Source organism: Perca fluviatilis, chromosome 1 (assembly GCF_010015445.1).
Source record: "Perca fluviatilis chromosome 1, GENO_Pfluv_1.0, whole genome shotgun sequence".
NCBI classification, from domain to species: Eukaryota; Metazoa; Chordata; class Actinopteri; order Perciformes; family Percidae; genus Perca; species Perca fluviatilis.
Genome location: NC_053112.1, coordinates 32,705,038 through 32,728,670, shown reverse-complemented (window position 1 = coordinate 32,728,670; position 23,633 = coordinate 32,705,038). Strand labels below are relative to the sequence as shown.

Genomic DNA, 23,633 nt, shown 5'->3' with positions numbered 1-23,633 from the left:
GGGCCTTTTGGGCAAGATTGGCTTCCCATGGTTGTGATAGAAATTACAGATAAAGATTGTATGCATATCACTGAATCAGATGGGAGAAAAAAACTGCGAAGAAAAATGTTTTTACAACGAGTTAGAAAGGAAGATATTGTGAACAAGAGCGAAAACCACCCGGCCAGCACCGCAGTAGCAGATGACATTGATTTTGGAGGAGGAATTGCATTTAGCTAATCGGATTAGAGCCATGCTGCCCTCCCCATTTCCCCTTTGTTTTGTGGTTGCTCTCTATCTATTTATCTAAACAGGGACTCCCAGGCTCCTACTGTGGGGGTCTCCCAAGATCAGCGCTTTGCCACCCTGAACAGGTTGTGGGGGGGTGTGCGTTGCTTATTCTAGATCAGCTATACAGCACAGCCATGGGGACAATTGAGGGTCTAGATTATGTATAGATAGCTTTGGAAATGTGATCGCAGGTCTTGTTTGACTGCAGGAAAAAAGATTTTATTTTGTAAAGATTTTTGTTTGTGAGATACTTCATTTTTCAATAGTACTGTGGGAAGTGAAACTACAGAAACTTTCCATAGTAAAGTTTTGCAATGTCATCTTGTTCATTATAGTTTGCCCCCCCCCCCCTCCCTCCAAAGCATTTTGTATGATCCGGCCATGCTGCGCCCAGTTAATACCATGTTACCTGTCACATTAGAAAAGCCCACCATGTTTTTGTACATTACCATAACATTTTCCCATACCCCACTGAGGCCCGGGCTGAGTCATGGAGTAGAATGAAATTAGATTAGATCAGCGCTGATGTCCTAGCCACCCAAGGCAGTTTCTATATTAGCAAAGCTAAGCGCTCTTTTAAAAACCACAGAGACATATACTACCTCTGTCTAATGGTAACTGGATCTGTTACAGAGCCCTATTTAAGGCCAACATACATCATCTTAATGTACAGACTGCGTCCTGAATCTATGACGTTATGTTCTGTAGCGCTCTCCCGCATAATTTCCATAGAGATGCAGTCTGAATGCAGCCTTTTAATTGCTAAAAAATGCTAAATGTCAAATTAAGCTCAAACTAATGGGGTAGAAGGTCTTGCTGTGTGATCACTGGGAATGAGGGAGGAAGAGAGAAAGAGACTGACTACTGGCGCATTTAGAACAGGCTGTGCACTCTGAAAACAGCTATGGATTACCAATCACTGCTTCCCACTACAGAAGATTAATGAGCACCCATGTAGCAGGCTAATTTAGAACAATAACGCCTAATTAATTACAAATAATCAGCTTCTTTCTCTGCCTTTCCTTTATTCCACTCTCAATGACTCCCTCTCGTCCTCTTCCTCCTTTTGCAATTTCGTATTTATTTTCTTTCTTTTGATCTCTCTCTCTCTCTCTCTCTGTCTCTCTCTCCCCCTCTGTCTAAACAGCCTCAGGTGAAAAAGAAGCAAAGTGGGTCTAGTTCCACCCCCCCCTCCATCACCAACCCATCTTTGACTTTCTGTCCTCCAAGCCCAGTGATTAATGCAGGGTCTTAAATTAGGCGTGGGAGGATTTGCCGATGCTGGACACGCACTCAGCACAGCTAGCGGACACACACTAATAGTATCTACTGCTAATCTATGACTGCTTACATGGATGGGCTCTTCCTCAAATGCCACTGCAGACCAATGTCGTTATAGACTAGCAGTCTGGTCTACCCATATCAGATGTAAGAAGACTGATAGAGGTTAATAGGCCGTGGGCAGCGGCGCATGAGAGAGGGGAAAAGTTTTAAATATGGCACAGTAAGCCACAAATGGTCCCAGTGGTTAGATGCAGTAACAAGCTAACAACTAAAGAGCCTTTTGAGAATATCTAGCTTTTCTAATGTGATGTGTTCAGATGAAACAGGATGTTGGGGCATGATGTGACACATGGAGAGATAATTAAGTAAAAGGCTGAAAGTGTAAACCAATGGATATCAGCTAGAGAGAGGGAGGTTTATTTGATAAGATGAGATGGGAAAATATGTGAGGGCATTTGTTGGACTTTTTATGTAAAACTACTGGTACTTCATAGTAACTGCTGAAAGTGTATTGTTTAATAGGTTTATGACCTGTATCATTGACTAAAATGGCGGTGGTGATTTTTCGTTTTACGATTATCAGTACATTTAATGATTCTTTTTCTGCATTCTCAAACAAAAGCATAGTATTACAGAACGTACACCTAAAGGATCATTCTGGTTTGGCAATTTGGGTCTTATTTCTTTTTCTTTTTTTCATAGTTTTGGCTGTACTTCCTACTAGTACTAAAAAAACTACAGTCACCAAGATGTTTGGGGATGTTTTAATGGGGCAAGAAACACGAGTGGTTAGACTATCATGAAGGGTTTAAACAAAACCCCAGGTTAGCCAAACTTTTGTGGAAGTCCCTTTTTTTTTTTTTTTTTTTTTTAGCATCCATCACAGTTCACAGACCAACTCTGGTTCCACTTTAACCTACTGTGCTAATTGTTATAGTGTGTTGTGTGCACTCACTTTAAGTTTTAACTCCAAATAAAGTAGTATAAATAGTCTGGAAGCTGTCTTGTTTACAACTTATTTGATCGTCTTACTACTCGACTTCATTGTAGCAGTGTCACTGTGTTGTCAGGTCTTAACAATTACTTTGGTAAGTAAAATGGCATCACAATTTTGAAATGATGACCAAAACTACAAAGGTAAAACCCAAGTTGTAATACATCTGAATTATCTTTTGATTAAAGAGAAGACCAATTAGGTAGATTGGTGGAAGTGTTTCATACAATTGACCGTATACCCGCTTGTGTTTGCAGGTCACCTTTGAGCAGCACAAAGAGAATCTGTCCCGTATGTTCCGTCAGTACCAGCGTCAGGAGTCTGCAGGCTCTCTGAACACAATCCGAACCATCTCTGGCGTCAGCCAAAGCTCGGAAACCACGGAATCTCTTAACGGGCCGCCTGCAGAGGAGACGGCCCCTTCCACTGTCATTGAGCTCACAGTGGACAAGCTGCCCCCGAAGTCCCCTGACCCAGCATCTAGTTCCACCGTCACTTCCAGCACACCGGAGGCTGCTGATGGAAGGGGACACGCATCCATCACCGTCTCCAACATCCTGGCCAGGGCAGAAGAAGAAGTAGAAGAAGAAGAAGAAGAAGAAGAAGAGCAGAAGTCGGTTCAGGAGTCTTCCAAGGAGGCCTCCAGGGATGATGGAAAAGAGACTGAAGCTACTGTGACCCAAAAAACGGATAAAGAGAAACCGAGTGAACAGACCTCCACTGACAAGAACACTGATGATCTACACGCGTCACTTAGCGACCAGCCTGAAACGGATGACGCAAAAGCAATGGAAGAGATTGGAGACTCTGCTACAACATCTGTAAGAGATGAGGAAAAATCTGGACCTATCAAAGTTGAATCATCAAGCTCCGCTCCAGAAGGCTCTTTGAATGAAGCAGATGCGGAACTGGCAATGGCTTCAAAACAAGATGGCAAGACGGACCAAACATCCCCCGAGGCTGCGGCCTTGTTGCACAACAGCGTGCTGAGTGGAGCCTCCGTCTTCGAGGACCTGGTTGACATGTCCTCGGTCAGTGACCAGATCCACCCAAGTGACGCCGATGATAGCCAAGAGGAGTCCTCTTATGCATCAGCTACCACCGGAGAGGAAGTGGAGGACGGCGGAAAAAAGGAGGAAGATACACATGAAGATGGTGAAGGCAAGAAAGATGACCAGGAAGGTCGCGAGATGACGACAGACGAAGAAAAGGACGAGAAGCAGGAGGTTGGGATGCAAGAAAAAACTGAAGAGAGTGAAACTGAGGAGAAAGGGGCCTCTGGTTTGGAGAGTCAGACTCCTCCAGCTGAAACACCCGAACAAAGTGTGGCAGAACCACCCAAAGAAAAAGTTGAAGAGGAGCACTCTTCATCCCTCCCTAATACTGCTACTGCAGACCAGCAGCACTCGGACACCACACCGCCCTCTGCAGCCCAGGAGGTTGCGCCAGCATCGGACTCCACCTCACCTAGCCAGCCATTAGAGACCCCGGCTGGTCCCACAGCCGCCCCCAGCTCCGACACCCAGAAGAGTGCAGACTCTGTCAGCAAGACCAAAGAGATCAAAATTGCCCGACTGGATGTGTCCAATGTGGCCTTAGACACCGAGCGACTCGAGTTAAAGGAGACCTCTACACCAGTATGCATAGTTTTTTCAGTTTTCTCTACTTTAGATTTTTCACTAAATGTCGTTCTATAGATTTGATAATTTTTGCTTTCAGTTCTAAACCTATATGTTAACGCTGTCTCGCTGTAGGAAACGAGCCAGCCCGGCGGCGGCGGCGGCAGCAGCAGCAGGAGGGACTTCAGGTCAGCAGAGAGAGGGCAGCGCTTCGGCCCCTCGTTCCACAATGTTTCGTATCCCAGAGTTCCGCTGGTCCCACATGCACCAACGCCTCCTCGCTGACCTGCTCTTCTCTATTGAGACAGATGTCCAGATGTGGAGGAGGTAGGGTAACCATCTGCTGACTCTGACTTTACTAATGCTTTAGCTTACAATTATTTTGTTAATTGATTGACTGGAATAGAGATTTATTGGCTTGTTGTGCGTCTGGGGAGGAGACCGAAGATTTCATCTAACAGGCCTTCTCCTAATCAAGTGGTGCCTGTAAGAGTCCTTCCCAAGTCTTTGTTTTGTTACTGGAAAGATTTCACTATTGATTTTTGCTTGTAAATGCAATGTGAAGTACGTCCCATTATAAACTTTATTATTTAAAAATGCTTCAAAGTGAGGGATTTTTTCTTTGCATATTTAGGATTTAAAGGCAAAAATAGATATCGGTATAGAAATGGGAATCAGAAGTATTTATAGTAGCCACAATCTTTGCACAAAGCAGTACTTCAGGTTACATTAAACTAAGAATTGAGTCCCTGGGGAAGCTTTGGAATTCATGCCCCATTGAGGACACTTGATGAGATGTAGACCAAAGCACAGGAAATGTTTTTGCAAAGATAGGATACGTAGGATATTTTTATCCTTAAATATTAGCAGTTAACAACAACTAAGAACATTCTGATATGTAGGCAAGCCACTGCTATTTAGAGACAAATACAATAACTTGTTCTTAATTTAAGGTAGTCAAAATACCACACAGTATTTTCCGTTGTGTTTTGTTAACAAAGTGTCATTTTTGTCCTCTGCCTCTCAGTCACTCCACAAAGACAATTTTGGACTTTGTGAACAGCAGCGAGAACGTCGTGTTTGTCCACAACAGTATTCACCTCATCTCCCAGGTGGTGGACAACCTCATCATGGCTTGTGGAGGCATTTTACCTCTGCTCTCTGCTGCCACCTCTTCCTCTGTAAGTGTGTGTGGGTGGGTGCGTGGTCCAGAAACTGGGAGTCCACTATACTTGTGGGGCCCCGACAGCTTTGTGGGGCCAAAATGCTGGACCCCACAAGTTTAAAGGGCTGTTTGAGGGTTAAGACTTGGTTTTAGGATTAAGGAAAGAATTAGGTTATGGTAAGGGTTAAGGTTAGGCATTTAGTTGTGATGGTTAAGGTTAGGGTAAGGGGTAGGGAATGCATTATGTCAATGACGGGTCTGTGTGTGTGTGTTGTGATGGGTGTGTGCACTTAACTGTTGCTGTGTATATATAGTTACTGGCTCCAATCGCAAAAAGTTATCCATCCAAATTGACCTTTCCCAATCACATTAGACCACCGTTAGCTGCCTCCTAACGTTGTTAGTTTGTTTTTGTGTTGTCTGATCTCAGTGACTGCTGCTCTCTTACATGATTTTTTTTCCCTCTGTAAATGACCGGTTGAAGTTCAATTCCATGTTAATTCAATTTCATTCAGTTGTGTTTGGTCTGTAACCAAATTTAAAACTGGATGTAACAAATTCCAGTTTGAAATGTTCTCCTGTCGGGATGTGTGATTAGTATAGCTGTCACATATACTCCTTACATACATTGCATTTATAGCAGCATTATTTTTATATATTATTTTCCTACCCTTAATTGCTACATTTGTAGCTCTGTTCCAATGTTTTGAGTATTGTATAATGTCCATGTTTTTGAGAATTTCCTTTATATGGCAAGTAATTTTGTAAGTAAGTGTTAAATCATTTTAAATGTAATGTCACTTTTTCAGTAAGTGAATCTAAAACGTTTTATTTTTTTACAGGTCAAGAATTAACTAATGTTTTCTTACAAGCAAAACTTTTTTTTTTTTTATATTATACATTTGAGATAAAGATACTGTTTTTTTTCTTCGTTTTATGTATTTTTTTTTTATTATTCATACAAAGCAACACAGTGACTAGACATAGTACTATATAGTTATTATCTTTTAAAATCAACCTGCACTTAATCTAGTCTAAATAAAATTAATTTACGCAAATAAGAGGATGTTTTTTGTTTTTTACTTCAACTCTTACTCATCCATTAATTACTTTGTGAACTTCCCTCTCTCTACTACCAGCACGAGCTGGAGAACATTGAATCATCCCAAGGCTTGGCGGTGGAGGCTTCGGTCACCTTCTTACAGCGCCTCATCAACCTCGTGGATGTCCTCATCTTTGCCAGCTCGCTCAACTTCACGGAGATAGAAGCTGAGAAAAACATGTCGTCAGGAGGCATCCTGCGGCAGTGCCTTCGCCTCGGTACGCACGCTGATGTTTTTCTTTTGTTCCTTGATCTGTCTCTTTTTGTTTTTAAGAGACTCATTATTCATATTCATAACACAATCATTTGATTTTTAACCTTTTGTCGGTCTACTTCTTTTATTTTGTGAATCCCCGCTATTTCTTTGTTTAGCTGTCTTTCTACAAACGCCCAATTCCAATGAAGTTGGGGCACGTAAACGTAAATAAAAACAGAATACAATGAGTTGCAAATCCTTTTCAACCTATATTCAATTGAATCTCGCCCCATCCTTGTTTGTGTCCGACTGAGCCTTTTAGGGATGCTCCTTTTTTTTTAAAGTGCCCATATTATGAAAAAAACACTTTTTCTGGGATTTGGGGTGTTCTTTTGTGTCTCTGGTGCTTCCACACACATACAAACTTTGAAAAAAATCCATCCATGCTGTTTTGGAGTAGACACTTTTGTAGTTTTGATGTGTCCTGCTTTCAGTCTCCTAGTGAGCTGTTCAAATCGGCCTCGGACTGTGACGTCACAGTCCGAAATGAGCTGGCTAACCACAACCATTGCAGCATGGTAGGCGCCCGGCTAATGCTAGCGTTAGCCGACTAACGCTAGCATGCTACGTCGTTCTCAATAGCAAAGCACTGCTACAACACACACAAGTTAACCATAATCTACAAAAGAACTACTTACATGTGCGCCCTCATTTAGAAGTCTCCCAGCTAATCCTGCCTCGTAACTGACCAAAGTTGGAGAAACAGGCTTTCTTTTACTGTCTCTAGAGTTAGCTAGCTGACATGATCTACATTTGAGCTACTGCGCATGTGCGAGTGCAGTCAAAGATAGTACAGAAGAAGAAGATGAAAAGAGGTCTCACTCTGTAGCTAAAACAGAAACCAGGTGAAAAGAGGATCTGCAACAGTGAGAGAGAGCTGTGCAGTACAACAACAATATGGTGTTTTTTGAAAATTAAACCATGTAAACCTATTCTGGTACAACCTTAAAATACAGTTATGAACCTGAAAATGAGCATAATATGGGCGCTTTAATACCCAATCATGACCAATAGGCCTTTTTCACGGCAGACATGTTGACATGTCATAGTAGGAAGAGCACAGGCATATTCAAAACCATTAATGATGGCTGTGTTCCACTTAGGAGAGGCCCTGGTATTGTGCACGCTGACTCACTGAAATAGCTTACTGGGACACTTGATGGAATTGAGCCATCGTTAAGGTTATCAATTTCAGCGGTGCTTTTCCTACTATGACAAGTCAAAATGTCTGCTGTGAAAAAGGCCCATTATCCTGTTCACCTATGGGATGTTCCAAACAGGTGTTTTGTTTTTTTTGAGCGTTCCTCAACTTTCCCAGTCTTTTGTTGTCCCTGTCCCAGCTTTTTTTGGAACGTGTTGCAGGCATCAAATTCAAAATGAGTAAGTAAAGTTTATTTCTATAGCAAATGAGTGAATATTTGTTGAGTTTATTGGTTTGAACATTAAATGTCTAGTCTTTGTAGTGTATTAAATTGAATATAGGTTGAAAAGGATTTGCAAATCATTGTATTCTGTTTTTATTTACGTTTTACACCACGTCCCAACTTCATTGGAATTGGGGTTTGTACTAAATCTGCATCCCCTCTCTGAATTTCAGTCTTTTATCTCCTCCTTTTACCGAGCCCTCTGTCCTCCCCTGTTCATCGATCCACCTCATATCAGCCGGCAGTAGCCCCTCGTATTAGCCTCAGTCATGGCTCCCTGTAGCCTTTTTGACCCTCCCTTCTCCCTCTCCGTCTTCCTCTCCATCTCCAGCCGCTGCTCTCATTCCCTCGGCTCTTTCACTCTGCGCGTATCAGCACTCTCTTATCTTGTTATTATAACCCCACTGCATGGCAACACTCTAAAATGGCTGCTATCATGATATAGTGAGTTCTACATAATGGCCTTGGCTGTACTGTACTGCAGTGTAGCCCGAGGCCTTTTTCTGCCTTCTGTTCCCGGCTATTACAGTTTCCTCTGACAGCATCTGAAGCCGAGCCACACTCTAGCTGAATAAAAGATATTGAAATTCTTCCATTATTCATTTTATGTGGTGCACCTTCAACACACACACACACACACACACACACACACACACACACACACACACACACACACACACACACACACACACACACACTTGCTTTCTACACTGATTTAAATAAATAAAATTAAAACTTTGCTCCATATATGTAGTGGAGCATATCCAGGTATCAGTTTTTGCTTTTAGATGCTCATTACAGTAAAGGTTGCAAACAAAATGGCTTTCAAAATGCAAACTTGTTATACAAAGAGCACTTCTCCTCTCAGACATTGTCCAACTATCGTTGCGGCAGTTGGGGGTTTTTGCTGGAAAATGATGCCAGCGTACTACATGTCCAGTTTTAGAAAAGCAGCCGTTATGAAATGAATATTTGATGAGGTATGCGTTCCCCATTGCTGGCACCTAATCTGATTTTGGAAGACTGTAACAAGGTTTTAGCATCTCCACCACTCCCTCCCCCCTCTCTTTTTATAAATGGTCGTATGAAACAGTAGTCCTAATGGAAAAAGCGAGCCCATTTCCAGACAGAATAATTCCCTCCTTCGTAATCTAAATGTCTCAGAATTAACATTTGTCAGTTGTCAAGTACAGAGCGGTTGGGGGTTGGGAGGGGCTCCAACAGACGGGCGGCACATTAGATTACAAATGGTAAGCGTGCCAGTTTTGAACCCACATAAAGTTGTCGGACCACGAGATTTTCTTTTGCGACAAAGGACGTATCTTTGCTGCCTACTCAGCACGTGCACAACCTAGCAGTGTCATTTGTTATGGGAGCTGCACACAGTGGATGTGATTCAAGAGCACACCCTTGCACTGTGACCCTGGGAGGAGAGGTGGAGCAGGGAAGAGTGAACGATGCTGCCAGAGTTGGCCAGAGCACTGACCTTGTCATGGCCCCACTTTTTCTCCTTTGTTTTTTTGTCTCTCTCAGCAGCTCCTGTTTTTTCAGTTCATAAGCCGAGATTTCTCTTATTTCTTTTGTGCATTTGCTTTGGGTGCCATCTCTTTTTAGACTTCAGCATAATGCTTCTACATGTTTCTTTTGAAAATGACTTTATTTATATGATGTCTCATAATGTATCTTTCTCCATCCCTCCCCAGTGTGTGCTATGGCAGTGAGAAACTGTCTGGAGTGTCAACAAGCCCAAGTTAAGCATGGCGCAGAAGCCTCAGCCCGCGGCACAGCCATGCCCAGCACTGGGCTTGGAGGAGCCATGTCTGCAGCCGCGCAGGCAAGTAATCCAAATCATCTCCTCACTGCTGGTGTCATTCCCCACTTTTGTTTCAAGCCCTTATAATCCTGAACTTGACTCCTCGTGTGTGTGTGTGTGTGTGTGTGTGTGTGTGTGTGTGTGTGTGTGTGTGTGTGTGTGTGTGTGTGTGTGTGTGTGTGTGTGTGTGTGTGTGTGTTAAATTCATTCTGTGAATAAAGCAAGGAACAGTTGTAAGAAAAGTTGCAACCTTGCACATTTTCAAAACATCCTTTGCTGTTTTAAATATGTGAAATCATTTCACTTAAAATACCCAAAAAAAACATTATAAATCCACTCTCATACTGAAGTTTTTTTCCCCCTACTTGAAAATAACTACATTTTCCTTTTTGCCCTTTTCCTGTACTCGATAGTAAACCAGGAGCTTTGCCCTTTGTCCTGCTCACCAACAACAACCTAGTGCTATTGCATTAGCTCATGTCTTATTATATTACCACACTGGTTGCTATATTTGACACTAGACAAGGCCTTTTGTCATTGGCCCTTTTGATTTGATACAGTGACTTCCAGTAAAGTCATGTTGTTCTTCCCTGAACCGGGTGTTAAAGCTCATTTATAATGCAGTGGCTCTATAGAAAAGCCATTATGTTAAGGACATGATCCCAGGAGGGATAGCTTCTCTAAGCTGTGAAACCTTACCCTACTCCATGAAGTGCACATGGATTAATAAACATCCTGATTGGTGTAAAAGTGCATGTGCTGCTTGCGTTCCACTTGGAGAGAATGATGGGAATGATTTTATGTGGTACATGTTTGATTTTTGTGCATGCAGAGTCCTGTTGATGCGGTGACAGGTGGGATGTCTCCAGTCAGAGACCTGGACCGGCTTCTTCAGGACATGGACATTAACCGCCTCAGGGCTGTCGTCTTCAGAGATATCGTGAGTTGTACAGAAAACACATTCGTGCAACGTACAGGCCCACCGCGTGCATAACAGCGGCATTTAAAATGGCTATCGCTGCTTTGAAGACAGAGATCGTTTAGTGTATTTTGTTTGTTTCAGGAGGACAGTAAGCAGGCTCAGTTTCTGGCGCTTGCTGTTGTCTACTTCATCTCAGTCCTCATGGTGTCTAAGTACCGCGACATCCTGGAGCCCCACAATGACAAGAAACACCCTCAGAGATCCCAGTCTGCCAGGAGCACAGGTATAGAGCAGCTCCAAAGACAAAAAAAAACCCATCTGAAATATGTATCTGCGAAGGAAGATAATACTGCAATCTGTAATGTTTTCTCTGCTTTTGACTCCTAAATACAAAGCTTTATGTACAGGACTTAAGACCCCTTTTTAAATTCTGCATTTGAATAATTGTGAGAGGCTGTTGAATCTATACAGTATTGCACTACTCAGTTTTTAACTATAGAATAAGGGAAAAAAAGCAGAGAATTGGCTGAAGAATAAGAAAATAAGGCAAATAACTGAGAAAAGGTTTTTGTGGGTGTGTGAATTTTTCATCATGTGACCCATTGTGGGGAACCACAGTAAATAATCTCTTATATGGCGTGGCTTTATTGCTCACATTTCTTCTTTTGTAACTTGTGTCTTCTTAGACAGCGGTGCCATTTCTGGTGGACTAGAAGTGGAGAATGGGGTTTCTATCCGGCGGTATGACTCGGGCATCGGTGACGACCACACCTCAACCGCCGCAAGCGAGGCAGACCTGTCATCCTCTGGCGTGACTCACGGTCCAGACGCCGTCTCAGAGGCCCTGTCTACACTGTCTTCTGAGGTCAGACCTTCTCTGCCCGCCGATTCAAAGGGCAAGAATGTGAAGGACATTCTGCGCAGCCTTGTGAGCGCTCCAGCTGATGATATCATGGTGGACCCCAGTCTGCTGCCACCGTCCTTTCTAGGGAGCGTGGGCGATGCGGCCAGACAATCATCCCTGCAGTTCCGCTCCTTTGATAGGTGAGAGCTCAGGTTAAAAAAAAAAAAAAAAAAAAAAAAAGGCTCGACATACACATATACTACCACACTATTTGTAGAAAATCATATTTTTCTGCTCTGCACGTTGGTGATTGTGGGAAAACATCTGTTGTAAAAGTCCTCCGGTGCAGACCTGACAGCTTCATCAGTTTCTCAAGAGCCCACGTGGTGCAAATACGCTTGTGATTCTCAAGCTTCACAGTTGACAGTTTCATACCATTTATCCCAACCTACCTGCAGGGGACTTTTGAAAGTCAGACCTTGAAGACATCTCAGCTTGGTATCCTCAGAGGAGGTGGATCTCGGAAAAAACACTCTGTAACAGAAACCCTTTTGAACCAGGGGGGAATCTTAGTCTCCAACTCTTTCCCCTTTACTCCCATTGTTCTGTCTTTGAGCTGTCGATGTTAGTCCTCATCCCAAGCAAACCCCCTCACAAAGAACCTGTCTTAAGGAAAACAGGAGTCATGTCTGGGATGAAAAGACGAAGCTGGCAGGAAGCGGCTTCTTTTCACTGTCTCACTGATATTTAACGGTTTTCTTTTTCATCTCTCCTGCTGCTCGTCTCTCCCTGTCTAACATTTGAAGCGGTATCCCCCTTTTCCTGGCATAAAAGCTGTATAATTTGCTTTTTGGAGGTGCAGGGGTAAACAGTCAGGAGTAAGGCTTCAAAAGCAGAGCCTGGTACTGAAGCCACAGACGGGCCCAGGTGAGAGAGGATGGTCACCGGTCTGGTTTGCATTTGGAGCGTTGATTCTGAGACAGACATTCACAAACGGGGGGGGACTGACAGAGAGAGAGAAAGCGAGATGGGAGAAGGGGGAGAAGGAAGTCTCCATGGGGGTGATGTCAAGTCAAGGTTCTCATGTACTGTGGAAAACATTTCTCCGTTTCTGTTTCTCTCGCTCTCACAAACACACAGTCTGCCTACCCCCCAACTGTGGGAATTCCAGGGCATCTCTGTGATCGCGTGTCTTTATCTGAGGAATGCTTTGTCAGGTCTCAGGGCGCTCCTCATATCAGGGGGATTAGACTGGCTCCTGTCCGCTGCGCACACTCAGTAGGGAGAGTGGACGTCAGGAGAGCTGGAGAACATAGACTAACAGCTCGCTCGTTGCCTATGGGAGCCTCTTCATGCAAGGTATACAGGCCTGGCACAGACGGCAAACTACACCCCGGCTCCCTTTTTAAGAGGAAATAAAAGCCTCTGAGGATGTGCACACATGAACACGTTGTAAGGCTGTAATTAATACTTATTTTATCAGTTGAAGAATGAGCCTGGCAATTTTCTATATTTTTGATATTGTTAACACATCTCATGGAAAAACGCCAAAACCAACAGTACATTTTTTTTTTTTTTTTTCCCAATAATTTCCAACTTCCCAACCCTGTCTGGCTCTCAGCCCCAAGCTCATTGGTTCCTACAGAGACTTACTTGACGTAAATATAATGCGCTATAATAATGCGTTACAAGTATATAGTAGGTTAATTCATCGTTGGTTTTGGTCTTTTTGTGGAATGTTGACGACAAAATATAGAATATCATCTGCCTTATCCTTTTTAATCTAGCTTTTTTCTCATTTGGTTGTTGAGTCTATAAAATGTCAAAATTGACAATTTCCAGTGTGCCTTTCTTCTACCCAGACTCCTGATGTTCCCCCAGTCTCAGACCTCACTGCCGAGGTGCCAAATTGTTTGGATGTCTCTTGGTCAAAACTAGCCTACTATCCATATCCTTCACTGGCTTTGTGCATATATTTATTCCCTTATCTCCTGAGGTTACCACTCTTTATCAGCCCGCTGTCTCTAGTCCTTGCCCTTACCAATTCTACCTACCACGCATGTAGACATGTTCTATGTTTATTATCTTGCTGTAAGGACTCTATCACCGCTCGGCATCTCCCACTAACCAGTAAGCCTCCCAGTGACACCAGTACAAGCCAGAGCTGATGTTCTGCACTGACATCTCCTGCCAGAACATGGCAACTTTCCTCTTACCCAGAGGGCTGGATTTACGAGACCAATGTATGAACGAAGCTGGGCTCTCCCAGATAAAAACCGGGGGGGGGGGGTTGGTCAAGGGGTGAAGTATCCCTACTGATTTATTTACTAGTGGAGACCTGCTGTATTTCTCCCATCCATTTCTCAGCTATGCCCCTGTTATGACAGCCAGTCTGCAAATATTTGCTGACACTAACCAGAACTAAACAGTGTCATTGTACAAGCTGATGATTTAGACCGCATGGTTCTGCAGAATATGTGAGTGTTAGACATTGGGATATACATGGTGCGGTTGTTTGCATTCCTGGCAGCAGACTCCGCATGCATGTGAGAGTTGATGTACAGATGAGTTGTGTTGATGCTGAAGTGTTGTAAATGTACTGCTTAGGAAGACGGACACAAACACAACTGAAAGGGGACAGATTTAGCTCCCTTTACAATTTCTAAATCCCACTTCAAAAAAGTGAGATTCTGCAAAGCAAGTGTTCAGCACGGGGGTTCATACAAGTTCCAAAAACCTTCTGTGATACACCTGAAACGAGCTTACTAGTGATCCTGCATCAAAGTAATCCACTCTTTTTTTAACCTGTTGTTGATGTTGGCTGTAAAAAAACAAATGGGCATTTTTATGTGTTATTAAGATTGTTACAAGCAGACAGCAGACCTAAACTATAGGTTTTCTTAAAGTTACTTTTAGTTTTTGAGCCTCAAGTTAAAGCCTAATCAATATGTTGTTTTGGTGGCTGACATTGTTTAACATATCAATATTCGAGAAGAACGGGAAAAAAATTCAATAGCCACAGTATACATCAGCCAATTAGGCATGGGCCGGTATAAGATTCTGAAGGTATGATAACCTTCAGCAAAAATTTCACGGTATTGCAATTACAGCTTTAAAGTGTATTATTTTTTTTAAATGTCTGGGTAAAAAAAAACATTTTCTTTTTCATTGAACACAATGTATTTTATTTTTAAACACTGGCAGGGAGAGGGATTTCTAAACTGCAGTTTCTCTCCTTGACCACTCACGAAAACCAGCTCATACCTGGAGCTGTATGACGGAAAATGTCAGTGGTTTTGAAACCTTGACTTTTTCAAACTGTGGTATACCTTGGAACCGGCCCATGCCTACAGCCAATATGTATTTATGCAAACACTTAACAAACATTTTTGGCCATAATCCCTCAAAAATTATTAAAACGTTGTGAAAAAGATATCTTAACAATAAATATTACCATAATGGTACATTTTAAGATAACAGTCCCTTTTTCAACTGTAAATCTCACTAGAAGCCTAATAAATAATCAAACTACAAATTAAACCATATACAGCAAAAAGTATTTTAAACTTGAATGAAGAAAAATAAGGCTTAAAGCACATTTAGAATGTATCCTATAAAACATTAATCTTATTACCTTACTATGTCTCCCTACAAAAACCAAGCCAATATTAGCTCTGCTAATATATCAGCCTGGCTCTTTCACATATACTGTACGGTGTTGTATTATTGTGGTATTAGTACCCTGCATGTCTTTTTTTAAAGTGATTTATTCACCAACAACACTAGACATAAACACAGAATTCACATAAAGGCCCATGGCACGATACCTCCCAAGATGCCTCTCTAGGTTACAAGATAAGGGCTGCACTACAGTGCCTACAGTATTTGCCTATACAAATACACTTGCACATACATATAAGTATGTACATACATATCCACACAATGTATAAGGTAGTTAACAAAGTAAAACGTTCTGCCACAAAGTTTGTTCTGAATAAATAACATCCAAACCAATGCATTTCTGATGCAAACACCATGCGTGCATGCATACTTACTGTATGTCCAGTCCTTGTACTCACACACTCACAAACACACATTAAAAACATTGAGATTCTATTTCCATACTTTGTAGGCCCCTTAGGTCCCAGTTGCTCCAATCATTAATCACTGATGTCATCAAGTTAATGCCCCTCCCACACAAGCCATCATCATCCAATCACAGCTTGAGATGCTGTGAACTTAATCAGTTGATTTGAAAGTAGTATGCTCATGCAAATGTGTCAGTGTGCATGTCAACGAATAACATTTTGAACATTGACATGCACAGGGTTGCATGAAACGAGGCTGAAAGGGCAGGTCAATGCTTTGCTGGGGTGTATACTCCTCTCCCTCACATGAGTTGGCTCTGTTAACACTCTGGAGAATGGTATTTTTACACACACACGCACACACACCTACAGCACTGACACTTTGTTACTCATTCTTGCACTTGTTTTACCTGAAATAGCAGAGATTACTGGAATAACAGTGTTTACTGCACTTATCCATTGTAGATTAAAGCCTTTAAATAATTCAGCCTCAACACACAAACACACACGCACGCACTCTGCCCATGGCTCCTGTTGTGGGTTGAGTGGGGCCGCTGACGGCTGATTAATCGACTGGGGCGGCCCACTCGTGATAAGTGTGGCTAATGACCTGCTGAATAATTCACTGGGCCTTTGCTGGGGAACAGATGGAAGGCCAAACACATACACAGACATGTTCACTGGCAGACTCGCACACACTTGTGCACTCATGCATTTATTTGTACTCTCATTATGCATATATTCAAATATCTTTGGACACATTCACACCATTCGCACACTCTCACCGGCCTCCACACACCAGGGGGCCTCTGTCTCCCTCCCCTGCTGTTGACACCTGGGGTGCTTCACGTCAGCGCCACCATTGTTCCCCTGATACCACTCTGCAGCCCACTCACTATCAGAACAGGAAAAAAAAAGTTACCAGAAACTTTTATCTCCATCCCTCGTGGCTATCGATACTAATTTCATTCCGACCAATCACTACTTCAGTTTTTTTATGTATCACTCTGGACCTTTTCAGTGTGTGTTTGTATTTTAAACACAACTGTCAAGCCACTGGGATCCGTATGCAGCTCTATTATTCTTAAGTCATAGATCACTCGAAGCAAAGGTCAGCTGTCAGGGTTTAACATTCACAGTAACTTTTAATAGATCTGATCACCTGCCTTAAATCAACTGAGAACAGCCTTTGATACTGCAGCCAGTTATCTGTCTGCACCACAGGGAGCCAGACCCAACTATCCTCTTGTGTGTGTCTGTCTGTTTGTGTGTGTGTGTGTGTGTGTGTGTGTCTGTGTGTGCAATGAAAGCGTGCATACACACTGACTCTGGCAACATGCAGGAATGCATGTTGGCCTCTTTTGTCTGTATCCTGCCATTCTTTTCTTCCCATATTCAGATTTTCTGCATTTGATGTTTGCTTGCATATCTTGGTGAGCCTGCATTGGTTTGTGTTTCTGAGAGGGAGCAGTAGCCCAGTGATTAGACCCTGCTTCCCCTGTGTCAGCGCTGATAAGCAGGGCCAGGCTCTCTTTTGATATGGCCAGTTGTCTGTCAGAGCCCTGGTCTAAACTGACAGCTTATCTGCATGCCGCTCTCCTCCCATCTGCTGTTCGCCGGCTGGGAATTGAACTCCACTCAGTTGTAGCACATCACTACGTGAAACGCTTCTTGTTACTTTACAGAGGGCCTTTTAAAGACGCAGCATTATCATTGCATAGATAACTGTGTTTAGAAATGTAAGCTAGCTGTCAACGATCAGGCATTTGTGCTCAACTGATATAGAAGTTGTTTTTAGTCATTTTATTAGTGAATGTAAAACCTAACCCACGCTAAACCTGGTATCAAACCTCAATACTTTTTGAATACCAGCGGAAATGTGTGTAGAATTAAGTGCTTATAATAATCGAGCATCGAAAGCTGGAATCAAACATTCGGCAGATTCTCAGTATTTCCTGTCTTATTGACTTTAATCACATATTTTCTGTTCTAGATTGTGAAATTAGGAAACTTGGCGATGTTTGGACAGATTTTTTTTTTCAGGCCAAGATTTTGTACGGCTGCTTACATTAAGATGACATCGTACAGTGATGCCTTTAGAAGTTTGGCATATTTTGTTAAAGGAAAAAATACGGTTTTGTTAAGAATATTCCTTAGAGGAAGGTGTTGTTTTTGGTATGCATACCATAACCCAGGTATCATGTTGGCACTGATTAGTGAAAATTGTCAAACAATAAAGTCCCTACTACGTGCTTTAAAAGGATTGCTTTCAGCTGCAAAATGTTTCAGTTTATGACTTAGAAGTTGAAAACATACACCAAAAGTGGGCTTCAGTCGTTTGCCCATGCACTACATGCTTGAAGACTGTCAACAAGCAAAATGAAATGCATTTTTCTTCACTGTTGGCTGTTTTATATTAGGTACAGTATGGCCAAGTAAACAATTGTTCTGGACTGCTGCAGGTAAATGCTTGGTTTGTAAAGGGATGAATGGGACCATTTTAAAATACTTTGTGCCAGTAAAAGGGCCCTGTAATTACTCTTCCAGTCTAATGGATTGATGACTTGGTTGGTGTTGTTCCAGCCATATTGCGTACATTAAAGTCTTGTGAGGCTTGCTGTGAACTGGCACGGTCAGCAGTTTCTCACAGTAGATCTGTAAAGGTGACCATTAAATGTATTTTGTCTCATCTCTCTACAGAAGTGTCGTCGTTGCACCCAAGAAAGCGGGCATGGCACCTTCTCCAGGCACTTCCACTGCTGTCCCAGCAGCCACTGCTGCATCTGCGTCTGGTGGGGCACCTATCGAAAGCGTTGCCGTGGTATCTTCTGGCGACGCCTCCCAGAGCACCTCTGCAGACTTTGCAGCTAGTGAGTATATACACACGCGCGCGCACACACAAATATTAGAAGGGCAGTGTTTCTGTGAGGGCACATAAGTCAATAGAAAAAGTCGATATTTATTTAGAGGTTTTGCTCCTCTGTGTGTCAGAATAATACTGCTGCGTTTGTACAATGTAATCCAGTTACTGAAGGCTGGAGAGGACTGCATGAAACAATAGTTGCACTAATTCAGTTGTAATTGCTGTAGTGGCTATTCTCACATTTTTATTCAGTAAAATTTTTTAAATAGCATGTAACATTCATAAAAAAAAATAAAGATGCATGTAAAATATTAATCACTGGTGTAAACAAATGCCCCAAATCAAGTAAATATTTTTAATAATGGAATACAGTAGTGATACAAGGGTGAATTAAGGTGAATGAATAAAGTAACACATTAAAGTCATATCTTTTTTTATTTTTATTGTATGAGCACACTAACTCTCCCATATTCACTGATTCAGAAGTGACCATAAATAATGATGGGGCAGCCAGCTTTTTTTTTTTTTTTTTCACCTTTCTGCATGCGCGAGTGTGTATAAAGTGGGTTAATGTTTTTTCACTGAGGAGTCTGTGTATATTTAAGAAAGGAGGGAGTGACATGAGAATGGGGTTTGTGTGTTTTAGGAGATTGTGCATTTACTGTAAAATCAAGCTGGAGAGTGTGTGTGTGTGTGTGTGTATGTCTGTATGTGTTGCGTGTGCATGTGAACAATGATAAGTGTAAAAGCTGTATGCATAGGGTGCTTTGTGTCAGTGAGCAGTGTTGAGTAAATACGCTTTTTGAGCATGTGTGTGTTTTAGTGGGGCAGTGGGAGGACTAATGGAGACGTTCATTTACTCCTCTTTGTTTGAAGGAGCTACTTCAGCTCGAGAGGGATACTCTCACCAGGCGGCCCACATGGCGCTGCTTAACACCTCACACACACACACACACACACACACACACACACACACACACACACACACACACACACACACACACACACACACACACACACACATTCTAGCCTACATTACACTGTCTGTCATTCCTTAAGAGTTATCCCAGCTTGGAGACTGTCCTGGCTGGAAAAACAAGCCCACTGAAACACCAGAGGAATCCCCCTCCTCCATATTCAGCTGGGCATTAGCTTATTTATGAGCCACAGGGAAGTGAATTTACTGCCAGATCAATCAAACATGGACTTTGTACCTTGTGTGCCTCTGTCTCCAGAATGAAGTCGTAAAGCACCTTTTAGTTGTATAATGAAACAGTCAGAAAAACAGCCCAGAGGGGTAAATTGGTATGTAATGACTTAATGAGTGAAAACAATTTGAAAAAATAGTAGGAATATTTTTTTTTTTTAACATCTCACATTCCAACACAGGTGTAACACGGAAAATATTACCTATTTATAAGAAATACCTAATATTGTGCATGTGTTTGATCTATAGCTGACATATTAAATACACCAACCAGAAATGATCACACTGTTTAAAGTATGACTGCAGCTGACAGTGAAGCGTTAACCGCATTTTGGCGCACAATTTAGAGGTTTCCATCATGAAAACCTCTGAATTGTAAATTGATAAGGAAGACATATTGTGCTCGGTGTACATCATCCACTATCTAACCGTAAAATTATATTTGTACCCCCACTTGCCCTATTTGACCATAAATCCCCCTATTCTATACATTTGAATGGAGGCCATTGTATTATTTCACAAGATGCATGACGTTTCCTCACAGGTTTATGGTGCTACCCTGTGTGTGTGTGTGTGTGTGTGTGTGTGTGTGTGTGGTGTGTGTGTGTGTGTGTGTGTGTGTGTGTGGTGTGTGTGTGTGTGTGTGTGTGTGTGTGTGTGTGTGTGTGTGTGTGTGTGTGTGTGTGTGTGTGTGTGTGTGTGTGTGTGTGTGTGTGTGTGTGTGTGTGTGTGTGTGTGTGTGTGGTTTTATTCTTGTCCAACATCCAGACTAATAACAGAGTTCTTTGGTTTCTCCCTGCAGCAGGCGGCCAGGTTCCAGCCAGCACTAGCCTGCCATCTGTCCCCCCACTCTCCCCTGTGACCCAGAACACAGCCCCCAATATGAGGTGATTCATCTTCTTTTCTCTCTCTCTCACGCACACACACTATCAGCTTTTTGTGAACATAAGCATCAGTTATTAATGCATATCCACTTATTGTTGTGTTGTCTTAATACCTTTTTTATTTACATGATATTTTTACTGATATGTTTTAATTTGGCATTACCTAGATTTATTTAGGAGTTGCAATTTCATCTTACTATGAGCTGTTTGTGTGTTTGGATTCCATCTCTAGTATCTCAGAGCGTCTGGAGCATGCTCTGGAGAAGGCAGCTCCTCTGCTGAGAGAGATCTTTGTGGACTTTGCTCCCTTCCTCTCTCGGACCCTGCTGGGCAGCCATGGACAAGAGCTCCTTATTGAGGGCACGAGTAAGTACAACATCACAGAGACTCATTACAGATAGTTTTTTTTGAAAAAGGTCACAACATTTAATTTTTGTAACTTTCACTTCAAGCATGGTGCGTCCTTTAAGTCTTGTCCTCATTTAAATACAGTAACAAATCCAGGCCGTTGTTAATCTAATAGTGTAATGAGTGTGCATGGAGTCAAGAGCTGGTAGTTGTGCTGAAGGTTTCTAGGGGGCCAGGTCATAGGCCAGGCCACTAATAGCAGTGTTTGGGATGTCTGCTGCCACCAAACAAAATGGAAAGTTGATTGATAGCTGCATGGGGGCCTGCAGAAAAGGCATTTTTTTTTTTTTTTTTTTTTTTTTTTTTTTTTTTTTTTTTTTTTTTTTTTTTTTTTTTTTTTTTTTTTTTTTTTTTTTTTTTGTGTGTGTGTGTGTGTGTGTGTGTGTGTGTGTGTGTGTGTGTGTGTTGCGGTGGCATGTGTCTCTGTGTGCATATAAAAGTTTTGTGTGTGTGTGTGTGTGTGTGTGTGTGTGTTTTGTGTGTGTTGTGTTTAAAAAGCAACTGAAAGACCACCCCCCCCCCTTTTTTTCGTTTGTGCCTATGGCTACTCAGCCTTTTCGAATTTGCCTCTGGGCCTAGCCCCCAACAGGGCTCACCATTAGGGATCAATGGGACATATGCTGGCCAAGTCAGGCCTGTAATACAAGGTCCAAATATGTATTAGTTTACAGTAACATCATGTCGGCTCATTAGGCCCATCAATACTATCTGCTCTCTTGCAGATGGCACAAGGTTAGGTAATCCGTGTCTATTTGTGTGTTCGTAGTGCGTGATTGTGTTTCCACAAGTACAGAGGATAACAATAAGTGTTTATTGTCAAATGTACATTACTTTCTGACTCCTTTTCTTTTGTATTTCTCCAGGCCTGGTGTGCATGAAGTCCAGCAGCTCGGTGGTGGAGCTCGTCATGCTTCTGTGTTCCCAGGCAAGTCTGGCATATATATCTTTTCTTACCCCTGTCCTCTGCTTTTCCGCCGATCTGATTTATCTGGCTCACCTTGAGTGCAGTGAATCCACAGCCCAGAGTGGAGACAGTGAGCCATCCAACGCCTTATCTTCTTCTCCACACTACCTTGTCTACCTTGCCACATTCATCCCATCCCCGAGCGAGGTCAGGGAAACCGGAGAAAAGGCATCTCTGGTCGCAAATATTGGTTTTAGGGTCAAGGGTGGCCGACCTGTCCGCGTCATCTCTGACCCGAGCGCCGGCCCTTGTGGCCGGGCCAAACTGATGAGGAGGGATAATGTAGATTTGATGGTGCTTTGCATTGATTATCCCTCTCTTCTCTGTTGTCTTGTGGGTGTTTTGTTGCCAAGTTTATTTAGCTGCTGCCGGATTCATGAATACTAATTTAGGGATCATAAGCAGGCGTGGGCAGATCAATGATCGGGGATGTCAATAGATCACTCCAGGATGGCTGATTAGCATTAAGACACACAAAGCTACTGAAGGCTTTGCGGACCAAAACACAGTACACAGTGTACTTCACATTTATGTGTAAATGCGTCTCATAAAACGGTGTATTTATTCAGTGTAGAAGCACTCATTTTTATAATGTAACACACACAAACCGTTGCCCTCATATACACTCATCCAGTGACAAGGACAACAGATAATAACTCCCCTCTGGCCCTGTTTGTTTGCATCTTTACCATTTAAAGCACCTTGTGAAAAAACAAAGATATCCAATAATAGAAAGCACATCTGATTAATGACACCTCTCTCACCACTGCGCTCGGCTTTAAAAAAAAAATATTTTTATCAGCCTTATTTTCTAAAGAAATAGCACCTGTCATCTGGCTTTCTTTCCTCCACCTTCTCCTCCTTTTAACCCCTACTCTTGTTTGGTTCCCATTATTCACTTCGCGTCTTCTCTAAAAAGGTAATACAGTCAGATTACACATCTGTTTGGATGTCAGGGGCCGTGCATAGATTTGTGCTAGTGGGACACATGGAGGGAATGCAAGCCCTCTAATGTCTGGAGACGAAGGAATAGCAGGAGTGAAAGCTAGATAGAAAACCAAAGAGAGAAGAATGACAGGTTCTAATGCACCTATTTGTCATATCTGTCAGGGTGTTGTTTAATGCTAATCTAATCAAAGGCAGAATCTTGGTGATTGCTCCGCTGCACAGCTCATGCCTCGCTTCCCCCCTTTGGTCCCCAGCCCAAGCTATTTCTTCTTTTCTCTAAGCTCCAAGCTACCCCACCCATCTCCACAACACACACACACACACACACACACACACACATACACACTCTCTCAGTGAGAGGAACAGGGATTGGCCAGCGAAGTGTTGATTGCTTCAATAAATCATCCAACCAAATTCTCTCACAGCTAATGCAAATGTAATTTTATTGTTGTGTAAGGGGGGAAAATAGGGGGGAAAATAGGGGGGAGGAAGGTAGAGGCGATATGCTGCTTTCAACCGGGGAAAAGAGGACAACAGGGACAGACTTTCCTCTGGGCTAGGTTACTATGTATAATTAT

At 42.5% G+C, this 23,633-nt stretch overlaps 1 protein-coding gene across 1 annotated transcript in view; it reads left to right on the top strand.

The window, feature by feature from the left end:
- Nucleotides 1–23,633, top strand: part of lrba (LPS responsive beige-like anchor protein) — a 196,431-nt gene that overhangs the window by 52,484 nt on the left and 120,314 nt on the right. Inside the window, exons 22-33 of the mRNA XM_039799595.1 lie at nt 2,806–4,189; nt 4,311–4,494; nt 5,195–5,348; nt 6,472–6,652; nt 9,818–9,948; nt 10,760–10,867; nt 10,991–11,132; nt 11,536–11,893; nt 18,482–18,651; nt 20,654–20,738; nt 20,968–21,101; nt 22,007–22,068. Coding sequence (XP_039655529.1) covers nt 2,806–4,189; nt 4,311–4,494; nt 5,195–5,348; nt 6,472–6,652; nt 9,818–9,948; nt 10,760–10,867; nt 10,991–11,132; nt 11,536–11,893; nt 18,482–18,651; nt 20,654–20,738; nt 20,968–21,101; nt 22,007–22,068 — 3,093 coding nt within the window. The remainder of the gene's footprint in view (nt 1–2,805; nt 4,190–4,310; nt 4,495–5,194; nt 5,349–6,471; nt 6,653–9,817; nt 9,949–10,759; nt 10,868–10,990; nt 11,133–11,535; nt 11,894–18,481; nt 18,652–20,653; nt 20,739–20,967; nt 21,102–22,006; nt 22,069–23,633) is intronic.